Below are 18,240 nucleotides of genomic sequence, written 5' to 3'. Positions count from 1 at the left end.
CCACTCAACCTCCTTCCTCACCGCCATCACCATCATCACCACCCTCACCTTTTGGAATCCAATCGCCTCGCCAATTTGATTGAGTTCCCCATTTCGGGGGCTGGCAGTTTCGAAAGCACAAATATTTTGATAGGACACACATGTACGGAGGGCCAGGGCATATTTCTATATGCACGTACATACATCCATATGTACATATAACCATAATATCAACAAGCATAAAGTGTATTAATAACACGACCAGCAGTTGACCGCAACCACCAAGCCAGCAAAATACCCTACGCTCATCAAATGGAGCGTAAACGAAGTGAAGTGAAGTTGTCAATGCAGCAAATGTAACAAAGTATATGTAAGTACATTAAATTTAATTGGCTATAGCTTCCAGAGCTGCACTGCTATTGAGCACATTAATGCATTTTAGATACATTTAAGATGCATTTCAGATACATTTAAGAGTATGCATAAATTGTAAGGGTATTCACGAGTGGCAGCTCACTTCTAGCCCCGCTTTTCGTAATGCCAATCTAGTGATTGAGCTGTGAAAACCTCAACTTTGGCCTGCTCACCATATCTGCACATCATTCTGCCACCTCATAGTAAATCCCCTCTCCCTCTTCCCACTCCCCGCTGTGCCGCCTTTATCATTGTGTCATCATTCCCATCATCTTTATCGGCCAACTTGTCTTGTAAGCACTTTTGGGCCCGCTTCCAGCACGAGTCAGCAAAAGAAAAAGTGCTCCAAACCTTTTCGGATCTCTTTTTGGGCGCCTAAGATTATGCAACATAAACTAAAAATTAAACAGTTTCGGTTTGGTTTTGGCTTTTTTACTTCGAGGATGTAACCACAACCACAAAACCAGACGTAAACACTTTTCCCAAGAAATAGCAATGTCATCGCCTGACCCCCAAGCCCCCATTTCCCCCATTTATTTGACCTTTTGTTGTTGATGATTATCGGCAAGTTTTCTGCTTGAAAACAGCAGCAGTATAGATGAAGGACACTCTACTTCGACAGCGGTCATCACTTTAGCAGTGGAGTTTGGTTTGGATCGAAACTATTGCCAATTAGAGCGAGTATAAATATTAAAATATATGTATATATGGACTAAATCGTGGCAGACACATTCTAAATGCAATGAAAATAGCTGGCAACTTGAGGTCCATCCCTCTCACTCATCACATATTTATGATTCATTTCATTTCGCCTCGCTTCGCTTTCTACGCTGTGTGCTTTTTTATGGCAAAGAGTTTGTGCATTTTTATTTTGCTCTTTCGGCAGTCACAGCTGCTGATTGCCCTTTCCTCGGCCACGCCCCCTTTATCTGTGCTGCGACCTGCGCCCTACGACCTAAAACCTAAAACGTAATACCTAAAACCAAAACCTCATCCTGCACAACCACTTGAGGACGACCATCATTTCCTACGCCATTCAGTGGACGAAACTCAGCTGCGGTCCTCCAAGATTTTAAGAACTTCACTTGAGAAGTTTTCAAAAAGCGGAAATGGATGTTGGATGTCTGGCACTAGATGATGATTCTACACGGTGAAAAAATCGCATGGACAAATATGCTTAGTAATGTTAAGTTTAGGTAAATTATACATAACAATCGATAGAAACTCAAAAACAAATAGATAAAGTCATCAAAACATATTTAATACGATAGTAAGATCTTTAATTTCGTGCAGTGTACGTTCCGGCAGACGTCTAACACATGTACGCATTGTTGTGAACTGAGCTGGGTAAATAAAATAAAAACGAATGTTTGAGCAGCAGTTCTCCATCACAGGAAATTTGTATAGCATAACTTTTGGGTTCAAATGCAAGAGTAGATAGATAAAAACCAATGTATTTATTACTACATATATTGCCTTCCTCAGCAGTTCTTTGCGAAGTTTCTTCAATAGTGATCGATTTTATTTGGAATTATAGTTTTGATAATGCAGCTTTAATTTTGAATTAAAATTTTGTAAATTTCTTCACATTTCTTGCCTTAGCTGCTCGCTTTTTCGCCACTTTTCGGCCACTGGCCACTTTTCTCCTTATCGATGGCCTTTTCCCTTTTCCCATTCCGTATTTTCACTTTCTTTCTTTTCTTTTTTTTGGTTTGGTTCGGCATTGAGCTAGAGTGAAGTGGAACAGGCGCAGGAGGACAGGAAGACAGGAAGAGATGGCCAATAAATAAAGGACGAGCTGCCTGCTGCCTGCTTCCTTCCGGCGAAAAATGGCAGGAGGAGGAGGAGGACTGCCACTGGAGGTTAGTACTAGGTTAGTTATGGAGTCGGTTGCCTCCTCGGGAGCAACCAAACCAAAAGCAGGCAATTAGAAAAAGTCGTAAAACAAACGATGGCCAAAATGGTTGTGCCCTTTCCCCCCTTTCTGCCTGCCATCGCATGTAGCCACCATTCAATTCGGAAAAATCCACTGAAATTTCCCATGATCTATGGCGAAAAATGTATGAAGAGATTGGCTACAGGAATTTTTATCGGCTCTAAAAAGAAAATAACTGCAAAGCCACGGAACAATACTCGTATCTTAGATACTATAATATAATATAAATATTTAATAGTACTTAAAAACCTTAAATTGATTGTCTCGCTTTGGTGTTTGCCCAAATTTAAAGTGTAAAGTGGGATGTGTGCTTCTAAAGTTCAACCATGTACCTGTGGCTGGGATAAATAGCAATGTGTGCTAAATAATTGAATAAGGACAATTGATTGATAGCCAAAAGCTTTTTATACCGGCGCATAGTTAACGAAGCGTAACAGGTAGAGCTGCGAGTGGAACGAAGAAAATAATATATAAGTAAACTAGGAGGAATCGGAATCAGAATCAGGAGCAGGAGCAGTTGCAGGACATGGCAGGAGCAGAAGCATAAAGGGTAGACAGCTAAACGCAGTTGGGGTGGCGAGGGCCACGAAAGTGCAGACAACCGAATTGACTCCTTCGAGTGGAGCAGCCAGGACCTGCTGCGCACATGTCCTCGAGCATTGCAATGCAAGACAAAATCAGCTTAGGACTGTCAAGAGATGAAATACGAAAATGGAGAGATGGAGAGGTGGGGCGGCAGAACTCGGGCAGCAGATAGAGAAGGCAGAAACCAAACATCAACAAAGTAAGTCAACTCTGCGTTTTTCCCCTCACACCACCGACAACCACTCCCACCTCCACATCCGATGTGGGCGAGGAAAATGCCGCTGGCGGAAAAGCCATCGAATGCAGCAACAGCCAACAGCCAGCAGCCAAAATCAAGTTCAAGGCAGACAAAGTTTGGCTGTCAATTTGAGTTGATTTTTCCCCCAAAAACAATGAGAGCTTAATTTACAAAGGTGTACATACATATATATCACATAAGATGCGATGGGAAAGTGCTGGGAAAAGCACTTAAATTAGTTACCCAAAGGTCATACATAATTAAAGTCCAGCAATTCTTCAGTTGGCTCACAATGCATTTGGGCAAAGTTGTTTGGCCAAAAGTGTAAGCATTGCTAACCATCTTTCCAAAGTCGTTACTTAGTTAGATGTATGATTGTTTTAAAACAATTGTAAATATTGAGTTTATCGAAAAAGATTGTTTGTCGAAGTCAAAAAAAAATAGCAGCAGGGTATTGTTAGCTAGTAAAATGGGAGTATTCTTAGTTCTGAGTGATTCTTTTTTTTAACAAGTTATGCTTTAAAAAAACCCTTGAAAAACATACTATTTTTGACAAAAGTTTATAACCAAAAATGTACGTTGAACTACGCTTTCTTTTGCTGAAAAGCAATAGAGATGCAAGAAATGTGAGGCAAGCCAAAGGAAACTGCAGCTCAAGCCAGAAGTGGAGACATGAGCAAGGAGCCAGGAGCCAGAAACCAGGAGCCAGGAGTCAGGAGTCAGGAGGCAGGATATAATGTCAGTGCCAGAATCTCTGGGTTCTGGTTTCTGGTTTCTCAGATCTCGGATCCCGGTGGCTGTTGCTGTGGCTGTGGCTGTTCAGCCCACTGCTCCCTGTGAGGATTTTCATCGCATTTGGTTTCCCTGGCGCTCTGTCGTTGATTCTATTTCGCCGCCCACTTTGGCCATCCCTCGTCTGTGTTGTGCACGCTCCATGTCATGCGGAAATTGAATAGTTTCCGGTATTGAACAATGATTACTTATGCTTCGCTCCAGGCCCCAAAAACTTTGACCCCGGGCGGGCATCGCCAGAAATTCAATTCGAAATCAATACCCCGTAATTTGGCATGGTTTTCTTCTTTTTTTCATATATTTTTCGTTATCAGTTTGTGTTGGCTGGTTTTGTTTTGTATTTTAAATTAAGCTGCACTCGCAAGTTAAAAATGTTGTAAGCTTAATTTGATCCTACATTTCATTTGGCTTCATTTTGGGTTAATTTGTTAGAACTGATTGTTGGAATATTCTAATTTCATTTCCCGCCACTGACCATCGAATATTTATATATATTTAAGGTTTTTCCACGCAATTGCCTGGTATATATGCGGAGAAAGTTTCGCCAAGGACAATTTCCTAGAGAGAAAGAAAGTTGGCGGTGCTTGTGGGTGGTTGGATTTTACTAGAACAGGACATGATAATTGAAAGCATTGGGGCGTTGTCATTTGCGCATTTGTCCGAGCTCACAAAACTTTTCCCAAGACATGCCAGCAGATCCCTCACCTTTCACCTCGTACTTTCCCTGCCAGCACTGCCAACCCTGCCACGCCCCCTTTCGCCCCCATTCCATGCCCTCCTCCATCACCTTGTCCTGTTTTCCTGCTGCCTGCTTTTAGCGTCAAATTGAAGCTTATTGTTGGATTGTTGGCAACTGTCAGCGGCACTTTCTCACTCGGCATTTCTTCGTCTCCACTCGCTTACCATCTGGATATCTGGATTCTATCCAATTTCTCGGCTGGACAAGAAACTTTTTATCCATGATATTGCGCTAAGCAGCAGAGCGGCGATACACGAAGCGCTTTTCTCGAATCATTCATTTGCAACTCACCTGGAAGTAGAAGGAGTCGGAAAGTACATGAGTACACTGAGAGAAAGCATGTGATTGAAAATTTAGCTTGAGCACTTAATGATTTTCAGTCTTGTGTAGTGATTAAAAGTAATTTGGCAAATCGTTTTGATTTTAAATATTATTTATAACTAAAGGCTAATATTTTATTATATTTTTCCGCGTTTAAGGACTCAAATTTATCGGTGTGTGTGTGTGTGTGTGTGTGTGTGTAAGCGGCAGGCGCGTGTTTTCCATATAAAGAGGCTGCTTTGCATTGCAATTGGTGGTTATAAATTATGACCGGCCTCCCAGACATGACAGATGTATTACGTTGCAAAGTGAAAGCAAAATACAAAAATATAAAAAAAAAAAAACAGAAAAAAAGAAAAAGAACGAGAGGATAAGAAAGGAAAAGCACTTTATCAGCGTGAAAAGAAAACTCACTATGTGGAAAGCAAGTACGGGCAGGCGGAAATAAGCGATAATTGTTGCGACAATAAGAAATAATTCACAACTTTAGTTTCCGTTTTCATTATGCATGACACAAATGGGAAAATGGGAAAATGGGAAAATGGCATGAGTTAAATGCAAAAATGCTGTGCACTTTGCAGCAAACTATGTAGTTGCTCTGCCTCTTTTCCACAGAGAATACGTCTTGCAGACGATAAATAAAGTTGGTAAAAATATATTACAGTTGCTGCAAGTAAATAGAGTCTGTGCATTTGGGGCAACTAGTACACTTAGCGGAACTAGCTCAACTTGGCGATAATTACAAATGCCCGAGGGACACAAAAGTAGCGCCAATTATTTTAATTTCCACAACAGCCTGGCAACTTGCAACCTGCCGCCCACTTTACTTTTTGGGGCAACCCGCACGTGAGGAGCCTGCGGCAAGTTGAAAGCCAAAAACTCCTCATCCCTCCCCCCTCCGTGCCGTCCACCCGCAAAGTGTGCCGCTTTTGTTTACCTAAAAAGTTAAGCAATTTATTATTAAGAACTTTTGCAACCGAAAGTGAAAGTGGAAGGGGGCGGGGGAGGGGACTGGGATGTGGCAGAGGTTACGGCCCTCATGTTTCTGGTCAAAAGAGAATTGCGTATGATAAATGGGCGGATATTAAATAGAGTGCATAACCAGCCAAGGACAATGCCAATCGAAAGTCATCTATGCGAGTTATTCAGCTTCCAGTTAAATAATATACACAACAAAAAAGGAAAGAGAATAGAAAGTAATCAAGTTGTGTATAAAACATGCATGGCAGTGTTTTAAGCTATTTTTTATTCTAATTGAAATCTATTTGGTATCCTCAATTTTCCTGTAAACAAAACACACATATCCACAATTGCAGTGGCAAAAGGCAATATTTTGTTTTAGCAAACAGCTAAATCACCCGTCATGGACATCAGCAAACGGAAGTGTGCGAAATTAGCGTTTGTAAATAAATGAGCAAGTCTCATATAGAATTCATCAGCTTAATTTACCAGTCCGTCTCTCTCGCACAGCGACGCTCCCTCTCTTTCTACCACACCACTCTTTCTATTCTAACCAATGATATGGCAAAACAAAAAACAAACAAGTCAACACATTGAAAATCAAGTAATTAATTTCACACGGAATAAGTTTGCAAAGTTAATTGGCTTAGTGATGCCTCTTGACTGAATATGACTGCTTAGGTTAGTTAGTTAGTTAACAAAATAATAAGAAAATAACAAATTAAGTTTTCCGACTGCCAGATCTTTCACCACTCGAGCCTTTAATCACTTGATTTGATATCGCAAAGGATAATTGAACAAACTGAATTTAAACCAAAATGAATGATTAAAGCTTAAGTTTATAATTGAATAACTACATTTTGTATATATAATAGTAATACTTTAAACTGAGTGTGCAACTAAAGTGTGCATTCACCATTCACCTTTCGTTTGCTAACTTTTTCTATGAACTTTGCAATCAACCCTCGCCCCCTTAATCGCATTAGAGAAATCGCGCGATTTACATGGGATTTTCAAAGGGTAAGTCGAGTGGGGGGAGGAGGGTTTCCAGGGGGGGAGTCTATTTTATTTTTGCTCCATGGCGCAAAATAAAGTTTTGCTTTGTATGCATGTGCAGTTGAGTTCATTTGATTTCCCAGCGCCATTAAAACTATGTTAATTATTGTAATCTATAATCTGTATTGTCGTAATGCCCAAAGGGCTCAAAAGCTCAAAATTGTTAGCTGATTTTGTCTTTGCAATTGACTGGCGGCGAAATGATTCGTATTTAATTAAATGCGCTAAACGTTTTAAAAGTTGCTTGAGCTATAATTACATTTTCATATTTAAATAGGAATTAAATACATAATTCTATTACTAATTCTATGAACTAGGCCGTATTAAATAATAATACTTTCCACAAAGTTGTTTGCTATTAAAGTGTAAAGTGTATTACTGAGTTTTATTGACAGCAAATGACACTGCAAACAGTTGTAATATCATTAAGAAGAATGAGTAATATGAATGCATAATATCTCGGCGTTACTAGTTACTAGTATGTTGTATTTTTTTCATTTTGCATTTGCATAAATCTGAAGTAACATCGAACCGGAGAAAAGCGAAAACCGGCTTAAGAAAAACGGCCCAAATCGGTTAGAACTAGTGCCAACTAGTTTCGAGCCATAAATGAAAGCCATTAAATCACACAGTTATAGAAAAGTATAGAACAACGTTGAACGTCAACGTTGAAAAGGCAAAAAAGGCGACCAACTGTTATATATACTCGTATATAACCGAGATATATGCAAATGGCGAGCAAACAAAACGTGACAAATTTAATTGGGAAACACCCACCGAAAAATACAAACACAAAAAAAGGAAAACTATAACACGCCAAACACACACGGTGTTTTCTCATACGAATATGACAAATTTTCCAACTGGGATATCGAATCAAAGGCAAATGCATTTGCTTGGCGGGAGGAAATGGAGGGAATATGGATTGCCAAAGCGCGAATTCGTGTTTGCCGTCCAGCGTGACAATGCAGCAAAATGATTAGCCAGATATCTCTAATAAAAGCGGGAAAAGCGAGGAAAAGCGAGGAAAAACGGAAAAACGTGAGCCGAACCTCACCGAGCCAAACACGTAAATTGAATTTTCGCAATTGTACAGCTCGGCTTTCGTTTATTCTTGTTATTGCGAAAATTACACAGTAAAGGGCAAATGAGAAATGAACCCAAAATGGCATTTGATTTATGGCACTGAACGTTATGGTAAATAAAATAAAAGTCAATAGCTGAAAATATTTATTCCTGTACTTAGACCAAAATTGAAGACAAAGGTTCACAAACGATACAAAATTATTATTATACAAATGAAGGTTGGGTTTTTGTAACGAATGCATGCATAGGATTTAAGCATATTAACAATTATAACTCCATAACATCAATATTCAAAAACCTTATGTGATATTAAACAAAAATACGAGTATATTCAACTTGAATTACTTTGCTTGTTAAAAAAACGAAAGTATTTCATTAAATATCGCCTTGCATCCATGAGAATTCTAAGGAAAAATAAAAATATGTACCTTAATGCAAATTTAAGTAATTTCGAATTTCGAAAATTGTCTACATTTCTAATTCAACCGCCGGCTCTTTCCAGCGAACGTATTTCCGCCCAGTGTATACCTGTTTAACGTGGGCGCGTCGCTCGAACTGAATGCCCCCTGGATTGTGATCGGCGATGCCCATTGTAATATCTGCATTGGTAGTACTGCTCCCTTGGCCGCTTTCCAAGCTTTTAGCTGAACTTGTAGTAGTAGTAGTGGTAGTAGTAGTAGTAGCTGCTGCTAGTGGCGCTGCTGCTGGCAATGAAATCGAGTCCACATTGCCCTCCATTAGAGCCTCGGCCGCCTGAAGAATTCGCGGACCCGTGCTGCTTGAACCAATGGTACTGCTTGCGGGCGCACTGCTTGCGCCGCTGTCATTGCTCAAACCGATTTCGATGACAATCTTATTTGGTTGCTGTTGCTGCTGCAACTGCTGCTGTTGCTGTTGCTGCTGCTGGAGTTGGCGCTGCAGATTCTTGGGATGCGTCGCTGCCTGAATATAGTTGAGATCGCTGCGGGAGAGATGATGCTGCTGCAGCGTGGAGTACTGCTGCTCGACGAGTGCCGCCCGCGTCTGGGCCGCCTGGTGGCCGCCATTGGCCGCCGCCGAATCGCTGGCCACCTTCTCGCGCAGCTTGACGATGTTCGATATGTTGATGCTGTTCGTCAGCGTGATGCCGGTGATGCAGACCAGGATAATGGTCAGTACGACGCCGCAGATGACCAGGGTGGGCATGCGAAAGCATTTCCGGCTGCACATGGTCACCTTGCTGGAGGGGATTACGGCCAGAAACGCATGCAGGCGATCGAGTTCAATCGCCCAGAGAGTTAAGTATACTGCTGGCTTCCAAGCAATTGGTTTCTAATCATTTGTTGTGAATTAGATATTAGATAGTATTATAATGTTATGTATTCCTTTTAACAAGTATTATTGATTTGTTTGTATCACTATTATCCATTTGAGTTTGTTTACTGTCGTTTTGTTATTGTCGTACTATATTATATTCTTTTTTTGTTCAACTGGCAAGTTTTCGTAGGGTTTGCTTTTATTGTGTTTAGCAATTAAGGGGGACTTTATCAAATATTTAAAAGCGATTTCTTCAAATTACTGTTTGTGTCCAACTCACGAGATTTTCAACAAATATTTGTGTTCTGGTTTTGGGCTGTTGCCAACTCGCGAGAGCGCCACACGAATATTGGTTACGTGCTTTCTTTACTTTATTTTCATTTGGCTTTGTTTAATTTAGCGATCGTCGCGCCTTTCGGTGCGCATTTCGAACTGCTCGCTTCAGCAGCTGAAATGCGAATGCAGTGCTGCGGTGCACTCCCTCTCTTTGCCACTGTCCCTCTCTATCGCTCTCTCTCTATCTTGCTCTCCTACTGTTTGGCTCTCTGAACTGCTTGCCCGTTCACATGGAGAGCGCAAAGCAGTTTTAGCTAACGCCGTCGCAGCTGCGCAGCTGTCGCAAGCAGTTTTTCATTTTCATACGCAATTGTGTTAAATATTTGTATTGCGTTCTTTGGTTATTTTTTTTTTCCACTAACTAATTGGGTTTGAATAACTTTTGTTTAATTTTATGTGATATTTGCGTTTTTGCTTGTAATATGTAGTAATTTTGTTGTCTTGTGCTTTCGTTGTATTTACTGTAAATTTGTTGTTTAATTTCCTTTGTATATTTATTGGCAATGTATTTTTCATTAGTTTAATTAGTTTATTCCAATATTTCATCTATTGTTTGGCATATTTTGTGGCTTTCAGTTTATTTTTAGCATTGTAACCAGCTCTTTAATTACTTGTATTATTTCCACTTAAGGTACATTTTTTCACCTCAATGTTTTTTTTTCTTTTTTGCACTAAAACGCTTTTAGCGATATCAATTTTATATTTATTTATATCAACCTTTGAAATTTGGTTTGTGATTTATTTTATTGCATTCGGTTTTTATTCGCATGCTGTTTATTTTTGCACTGGCTTGCTGTTTGCTTTTCCAAAAATACACAAATGCACAACGAAAAAAAAAGTGTAGCTCGTTAACATTTTAATGTTCAGTCGCAAGTTGCGGTTGCTCATGTTGTTGCTGTTGCTGTTGCTTTTGAGGTGTGGCGAAACAAAAGCAATAAAAGCAATAAAATCAATTATTTTCGTTCAGTGATCGCAGCAAATTGAATTTACAGCAGCATTCGGTCGTGTGACACACTTTAAACGTATTGCATTTATTGGTAAGGTAATAAAAGCAATTAAATTGCGGATTTCCTTTAGATACATTTATATCAAACATATTAAGTTGCACATGTTAATTGCATTCACAACTACAACTACCGCGATCTATCGATTCTATTAAGTCATAACTCGCAGTTGGCAGGCAAAATGTTAATGAAATGTTCGCCACTCCTTTCACTTTTTTTCTCCTTTCCTTTCACCACCGTTCCTACATATTTCCTGAGCTATTCAACCTTGACAATATCTTGTCTCTCACTTTCTAGGCATCCATCCAGGTGGGTCATAATGCCAATGTAATACCCTGCCATTCCCCAAGGCAATCTAAGCTTTAGAGACAAAGGGTAATTCGACAGAAGTAATTCGAATACTCTATCAGCGAAGTGAGCATAGTAAATGCAAAGCGAGCGAGCGAGTTACAAAAACAGCCTAGAAATGAATCTTTTTATATCATATCTATATGATATAAATATAATATTTTATTATTTCATATTTTATTTCTAAGCAATCAGAGGGTATTTACTTTCGTCTCATCTGTATATATTTCTGCTGGTTTCTTTGCTTTTCTGGCTTTGTGTGGCATTTTTTTTTCTTTTCTTTTTTTGGACGAGGATTTAAGCATTCATTTCATGGGATCTGCACACGCGTCTTGTGTTCAGTGGGGAAAAGGGGACACTTTGCGGATTTAATTGAGCCGACACGCACGCACACACCCACCCACACACGCACACAGACACGTAGAAGAGCAGCATACATGGAAACTTGGAAGAAATTTCATTTAATTGCATATTAACGCCTGTTGCCTAGACGAATTTATTTCACTTCTCCTCGTCGTCGTCGTCTTCGTCGTCGTCTTAGGCTGCTTAATTCTTTTTCCTTTGTTTCGTCTAACAACAAAATAGCAGAGCTCCTCAGTGCTTTTTTCCCTATTTATTTCAATTAATGAAGCTGCGTCTTTTGTCGCTTAATTAATCCCAAACAAAAGGGCTCTCAACACACTTTTTCTCGCAGTCGAGCGAAAGAGCGGCACACTGTTGGCATTTTCGGGCATTAATGGATTACATTTTCAATTAACATGTTGAGGCATTTCAATTAGTTGTAATTCGTGACAAATCGCTCTACATTGTACGTGTGATTAGGCAACGAAAACATCAGATTTTCTAAGCCACAGAGTGAATTAAATAGGAAGTGAGTATAAATTGATATGCGTTTGGCTGCAACATAAAATCTATAGTAATTTTTCAGAAAATGCCCTACCATAAAGAAATATGTCCGACATTTCTGCGTGGTAAATTGGATAATAACAAGATCCATCACAAATGCAAAATAAAAAAAAAAGGAAGCCAAGAAGAAGCCAGAAAGCAGGCAGCTGCATCTGAAGATATATATATATATGTATAAGAACTGAACGATGTGCAGCAATCTTTGGCATTTCATCTTAATTATTTTCAACAGCTTTTCATAAAATTGCGGCTCAAGGCGAACGGCAAACAGATTGCATTACAACAAGTTGCACAGCGAACGTGGTGCAGTAGCACCAGCAACAGCAGCAGCAGCACGTTTAAAATCGGAAAGAGCGGAAAATTGAGGGGCGAAAACTTTATTAAATTTACGCAAGTAAATTGCAATTTATTCCCAGCTCCATTTTGTGCCCAGTTTTACACTATCTACGAGTGCACTTCTTCTTTCTTCCCTGGGCAAAGAGTCATTTTAAATTGGATAAGACGGCCAACGTTGCGTATGCGTAATGGCCGCAGTGCGGCATAAAATAGCTGGTACAACGGTGCGTATACTTGCTTTTTAACTATAGTTTACTTTTGCAAACGGCAATGTTTTTCCATTCTAATTACCTTTTATACAGTTGGTATGTTGCGGTGCGTATGTAAAATGCGGAAGTGTCGAAAGACGGCAAACAAAAAAAGTTTGTGCAACGGTGCGTTTACTTAATATTCCTGCTTTCTAACTCAGAGCTACATTCTGCCTACATTGCCACTTAAATTTGCAGCTTTAAACCAACCGAAATTCAATCAATATTCAGTGTGACTTGTTTCAGTCGTATTTCACTATTAATTTATAGCCACCAAAATCGGACTTAGAGCCTTGGTCAGCAGCACCATATTTCGTGTTTCGTGTTTCGTTTGCCATTTGGCCACCAAAACATTTCTCCTGCCTGCGAACGCATTATTTTGTCATTTGCATTCGCTTTGCTCTAATTTCCATCTCTCTATTTTTTGTTCTTTTGCGTTTTTCGTTCATTTTTGAGGGGAGGGGCAGGGGGTTTTCGTTTTTCCATTGCTTTTCCTGCTGCTAGTGCTGGTGCTACTAGTGCTGCTCCTGCTTCTGTTTTGTCGCTTTGTTTCCGTGCATTTTTGCCCCGCAGGCTGGGCAGATGTTTTCCTTTGGCTGCATTCAAATCCCAAATCCAATCCCAAGGCTCCACCTCATCCTCCTCCTCCTGCTCCTCCTCATCCTCCTCCTCCTCGGTGCTACCAGCCAGTGTGTCCTTGGACCAACCAAGTCGAAGTTGCGGAGCCTCGCTTGGTTCCTTTTTCGGCCTGTCAAATTCCGCACAAATCGAGTTAACTTCTCGGTACCGGCTGGAAAAAAAAAACCCCAAAAAAAGGGAAAAACACGAACGGAAAATACAAATTCTCATTCTGCATTCTGCATTCTGCAATCCCGTGACCCGTGACCCGTAACATGTAACCCACCTTATCCCCTCGGATCCCCACTGAGTTGGGCCGCCTTCGGCTAAATCAACAAACAAACTGCGACATCATCTGCATCCGCGTGTCCTTGCAACCTGTCTCTAATTAGTGGAACTATTTGCCCAGCACAGTTGCACCCTTTTAACCCCTTTTAACCCTTTTAGTCGCCTTTACTTTGGCTATAATTATGCGCCCGAGATTGAAGGGTATATCCTTCAAGATTTGTAGATTTTTATTTACTTCTTTATGTAGTGCCATTATGCACATATGAATGGATCTTTTCATGGCATTAGTGGTTCTAATTTCATAGAATATCAGCTGGTTTTAAATGTATATAGTTTCAATAGAATTACTATAAGGAATGGCATATATCGGAATTATAGTTTCCAATCAAGTTCGTGACAGTCGACGGTCTTCAGGCTTGACAGTCTGGCTTCTTTGACTTGATGTGCTTAAAATTTATTTGCTTTGAGCAATTGACTTTCAACCACTTTGAATGTTGAACATTCACTTGAAATGCGGATCGTGACGTTGGCAGGACGAGCGAAAGGACTCCATCGCCTGGTCAACGCCTTGCTGCGTACCTTGCTTGCTTGCTGTTTTTATTTGCCAGCCAGATGAGGAGAAGGAGAAAGAGGGGCGTATACGTAATGTGCCCTGCTGGGCCACCAATGTCCATCGTCCATCGTCCTTTTAACTGCGTGTGCAGTGCGACTTTCGAAGCCAAACAAAAGGACAAGGACGGACAGGCAATGAGCAGTAAGCAGCCCGTCTATTGCAGGCACTTTGAATTATTAAAACTGCACCACAAGGATAACAATAACAAGAGCAGCACTGAGGACGAAGCAGAATCTAAACTGAACTGAACGAAACCCAACCAAACCAAACCAAACCCACTATCCAGCAGGCAATGTGTGCGAGTGTCCTTTGTGTCGTGTTTTGTGCATTTGACAACGCAAAACGAAAGACACCCAGATGGAAAATGGGAAAACGTACACATCACATTTTAATTGTGGCTTGGACTTTGCATTTTCAAAAAGCGATCAATGCATTGAGCTTAACTAACTAGTGCTTTTTAGTGTTTTTTTAGAAACAAACCGTGCACTGATTTATTTAAAATCAATATATGATCGGCTATAATTAAAAACAAAATTTTGAAGTGTAGCCTTTGTTCTGGAATAAAAATTCACACTACCATTGAATAGCAGGCATTGGAAAGCATGAAAAACTTTTGAGAGAAATCGATGCCAGATTTAATTAGTCAGTGCCAACTGTTGACAGTCGAGGGAGGAGACAGCCGAAGGATCGGCAGATGCAGAATGCAGAATGCGATTCCCAAGTCCTTTCGCAGGGAGGGGAAGGGGAAGGGGGGTAGGGGATGGGGGTTAGCAATAAAGGGAGATGGCAGCTTGCCAGGACATGTTTAGTGCCCCGTTTTACCCTCCATAAAGAGGAGGAGCCTTCAGCAGGATCCCCGTGCCCGTGACAATCCCCACCTGCTCCACAGTCCCTTTATTCAGGTGCTGTGCTGCGTCAGGAGGTTTGACATATATGCATGTTGTCCTGACGAACAAATAATTTAGCATACTTTTATGCGCCTCCCCATGTTCCTATTTCTCGCACGTGCCTGTGTGTGCTGGCTTGCATTGAGTTGCATACGGAAAATTCGGGATACCGATAAGACTTATGGCCGTCCTTCATGTATTTTCATATTTCAAAAATGTATAGTGCCGTCCCTTATGTATTTTCATATTTCAAAAATGTATAGTGCCAGGGAAATATACATTTTGTATTACTAGCAATCTATATGTATACTAGAGATACGTTGAAGTTTCATAATTTGTATCTTTTATAGCCGATCACATAACTCTTCCGATCACTCTCGCCACTCAGTTGCACTTTCTGTTTGGTAATTTGTATGGATTGTATGCTTTTCCGCTGCAACCTTTTCGCCTAATTGCTTTTTCGACTGTCCATTCCAATTTCGCCGCCCTCAGCCTTTAAAATTGCAACTGCAATTTCTCCTACGAGAGAAACACAAAAATAGAGCAGAGGAATGGCAAACCGCAAGGAAAGAAAAACCGCATTCCGCTTCAATTGTTGGCTGACAAAATGGATTGTCTGTGCTGGCCACATCTGACTTTGGCAGCAGCCATCTAGCCGTTGAGATAAACCTCAATAACGATGCCAGAGCGCAAACTAATGACAGTGTACTCACTCATAAATATCTATAGTTGAATACCTATCCCTATACGAATGGATCATTCTTCCAAACGCCACAAGCATTGACATATAGCAATATATAGCATCTAGTTAAGCATCTTACTTAATGTTGTTAAGCCCACAAACAAAAAGATACAGCTATTCGGTTGCACACATCTGTATGTAAAGCTGTTGACCAGGGTTAGAGTTTGCCCACAGAAAAGAGGCATCAATTCAGTTGACTGGCGACAAAAGGATAGTTTTCCCCCAAAAACGAAACGAAATAAAACTAGACTTTGCAATTAAATTGCAACACGAGCGAGGCAAAGAGGAGGAGGGGGTGGGTGGGGAAAACTTTGGCGGCAAAAAGTCAGCAAATGATTTTTACAATTTGCCTTCAAATGCAGTTATAGGAACAACAAGCAGGCAGAAAATAAAATGCATGGCAAGGCAGAAAAAGTTTGTCAGGATAAAAAAAAAAGATAGAAAACAACAAAAATACATAAAATCCACCGCAAAAGTACAGGTAGAAAAAAAAGGGTATAAAGGTACCTCCTCCCTTTTGCATGACCAATAAATTGTATGTTTTTTTTTTGCTGTTTGTTTGTTGGTTTTTTCTCGGGCTTCTCGTATTGTTGTTGTTGTGTTCGTGTTCGCTTCGTTTTTATCCAACAGGCGGCGCCACAAGAATTATGGCTGGACAGAAGAAAAGGCGTGGAAAGCCCAACGAATTATTAATCAACTGAGGGAAATAGAAGGAGGCACAAAGAAGTTCCGGCAGTGGAAAGAGCGAACAAAAAAAAAACATAAAACATAAAATGTGGCGCAGCAATAAGAAAAACTTGGGGAAAAGCATTTAAAAAGCATCTCTCTTCTTTGAATTCCACTTATTATTCACAAGAGCTCATGATTTTGATTTACATTATTTATCTGATTTGATTCTATCAGCATTCACTAGATTTATTTATATCAATTGGAAACAAAGTAATAATTCGATAGAAATTGACACAACACATAACACATCACATTTTCTATTTGCTTTTATGTGCATATGCTTTTTTTATAGAACAAGTGTCTAAAATCGAAATCACTTTACACTTAATATACAAATATTTTTATTTGATTACTTTCCTTCATGCGCATTCTTAAAACAACGACAAGTAATAAATGCAAATTTGCCCTGTCATCAAATCAGGCGTGTCAAAGTGACTGAATGAATAAATAAATGGGTAGGTGGACTGCCTGCCTGGCTGCCAATGGAAAATGCGGGGAAAATGCGGGGGAAAATGTAGATGTAGGACAATTGTTAGGGCAGGTCAACGGCAGTCGTCGTCGCAATGGAATAAGACAGCTTATGATTCATCGACAGGGGAGACAGGTGGGGAATTCTTCAAATTCCGCGTTATCTCTGCCTCAAAGTTTGTGGCACCCTGCTTGCCTCGCTTTCCCCTTTTTATCCTACACACATATGCCAGCATCAAGTGGATTGTCTGGGTCTCAGCTCAGCTATCCACTCCACATTTTCTCCATGTTTTTTTGTATTTTTGCAGTAACCCCCCATTTTTCTCCATTTGCAACGCTCTTGCCGCTCGTATCACCGCTTAAGTGCACTCCAGTTGCCTGTAAACAAACACACTTCTCTTGGCCCAAAGGAGGCGTGGCTGGTTGGTTGGTTGGTTGGCTAAGAACATGATACGCCCTTTGTCTAGCCCCAAATGCAATGCCTAAATATGCATTTTCGTTGGGAAAGGGGCATTGAATGCCATCATTTTGCAGAGGAAAACAAATTATATTTACTTCCAAGCAAACGCCCTCTGGCGGAAAAGTTGTATATTACGCTGCAGGGCAGGATTTCACAGGAAATTGGTGAAAAGTCACTGGAGATCAAAAGTATTTCGAAGAGCTCTGCTCTGTTTAAATAACATCCTGATCCTTATGCTAAGTGGGTAAACCGTAGTCAGTGTGAGTATCAAAAGTTCTTAAGGAAGGCCATGCTGTTATAATTGGACTTCTTTCATTTCGTGGATGAAAAGCAAACAGCTAAAACCACATTAAAGGGCTTTTACGGCGAACAGTGGCGACCGCTATTTTAGCCAACATATTCCACCATCTTTTTCGCTGTCTTTGGCCAAGTTATTACGTTGCTGAAGTGAAAAATGACGCATTATGCGTTACTTTCAATGCGTGAAAGCCGCTTGTGTGTGTGTGTATGTTTGTGAGCAGTGCATGTAGGTGTCTGGTGTGAGTGTGTGTGAGACTGAGTGTAAATGGGAGTGTGTGTAGTCAAATGTAACCCCTTGTGGCCACACACACACACAAACACACACTCACACACAAAAACAAAAAGCAAAAACCCATGCAGAGTTTGGCTAGGACCGAGATTTTTATGTGAAACATTTCAACGTGTTTTTATTTTTGTACATTTTGTATAGCTATCTCTGTTACCCAGAAACCCCTTCTCTTTCTCTTCCCCTCCCTTCCCTCCCTCCTTTCCATTTTTTTCTTCTTTTTTTTTGTTTTTTTTTGCATTTACTGCTGCTGCGAAATTTTCGCGCGT

General features: G+C 40.4%; 1 protein-coding gene across 5 annotated transcripts in view; it reads right to left on the bottom strand.

Annotated features, from left to right (window-relative positions):
• Window positions 1-18,240, bottom strand: part of LOC122623546 (mannosyl-oligosaccharide alpha-1,2-mannosidase IA) — a 49,459-nt gene that overhangs the window by 22,079 nt on the left and 9,140 nt on the right. Inside the window, exon 1 of one of the 5 annotated variants that reach the window (XM_043802760.1) lies at window positions 8,635-9,842. The exons of the other annotated variants lie outside the window; for them this stretch is intronic. Coding sequence (XP_043658695.1) covers window positions 8,635-9,315 — 681 coding nt within the window. The 5' untranslated portion in view covers window positions 9,316-9,842. Of the gene's footprint in view, window positions 1-8,634; window positions 9,843-18,240 lie in introns of those variants that run through there. 5 annotated transcript variants of the gene reach the window in all.

Source organism: Drosophila teissieri, chromosome X, assembly GCF_016746235.2.
Source record: "Drosophila teissieri strain GT53w chromosome X, Prin_Dtei_1.1, whole genome shotgun sequence".
Classification (NCBI taxonomy): domain Eukaryota; kingdom Metazoa; phylum Arthropoda; class Insecta; order Diptera; family Drosophilidae; genus Drosophila; species Drosophila teissieri.
The sequence above is the reverse complement of the archived record's forward strand: the minus strand, read 5'-3'. Positions and strand labels throughout refer to the sequence as shown.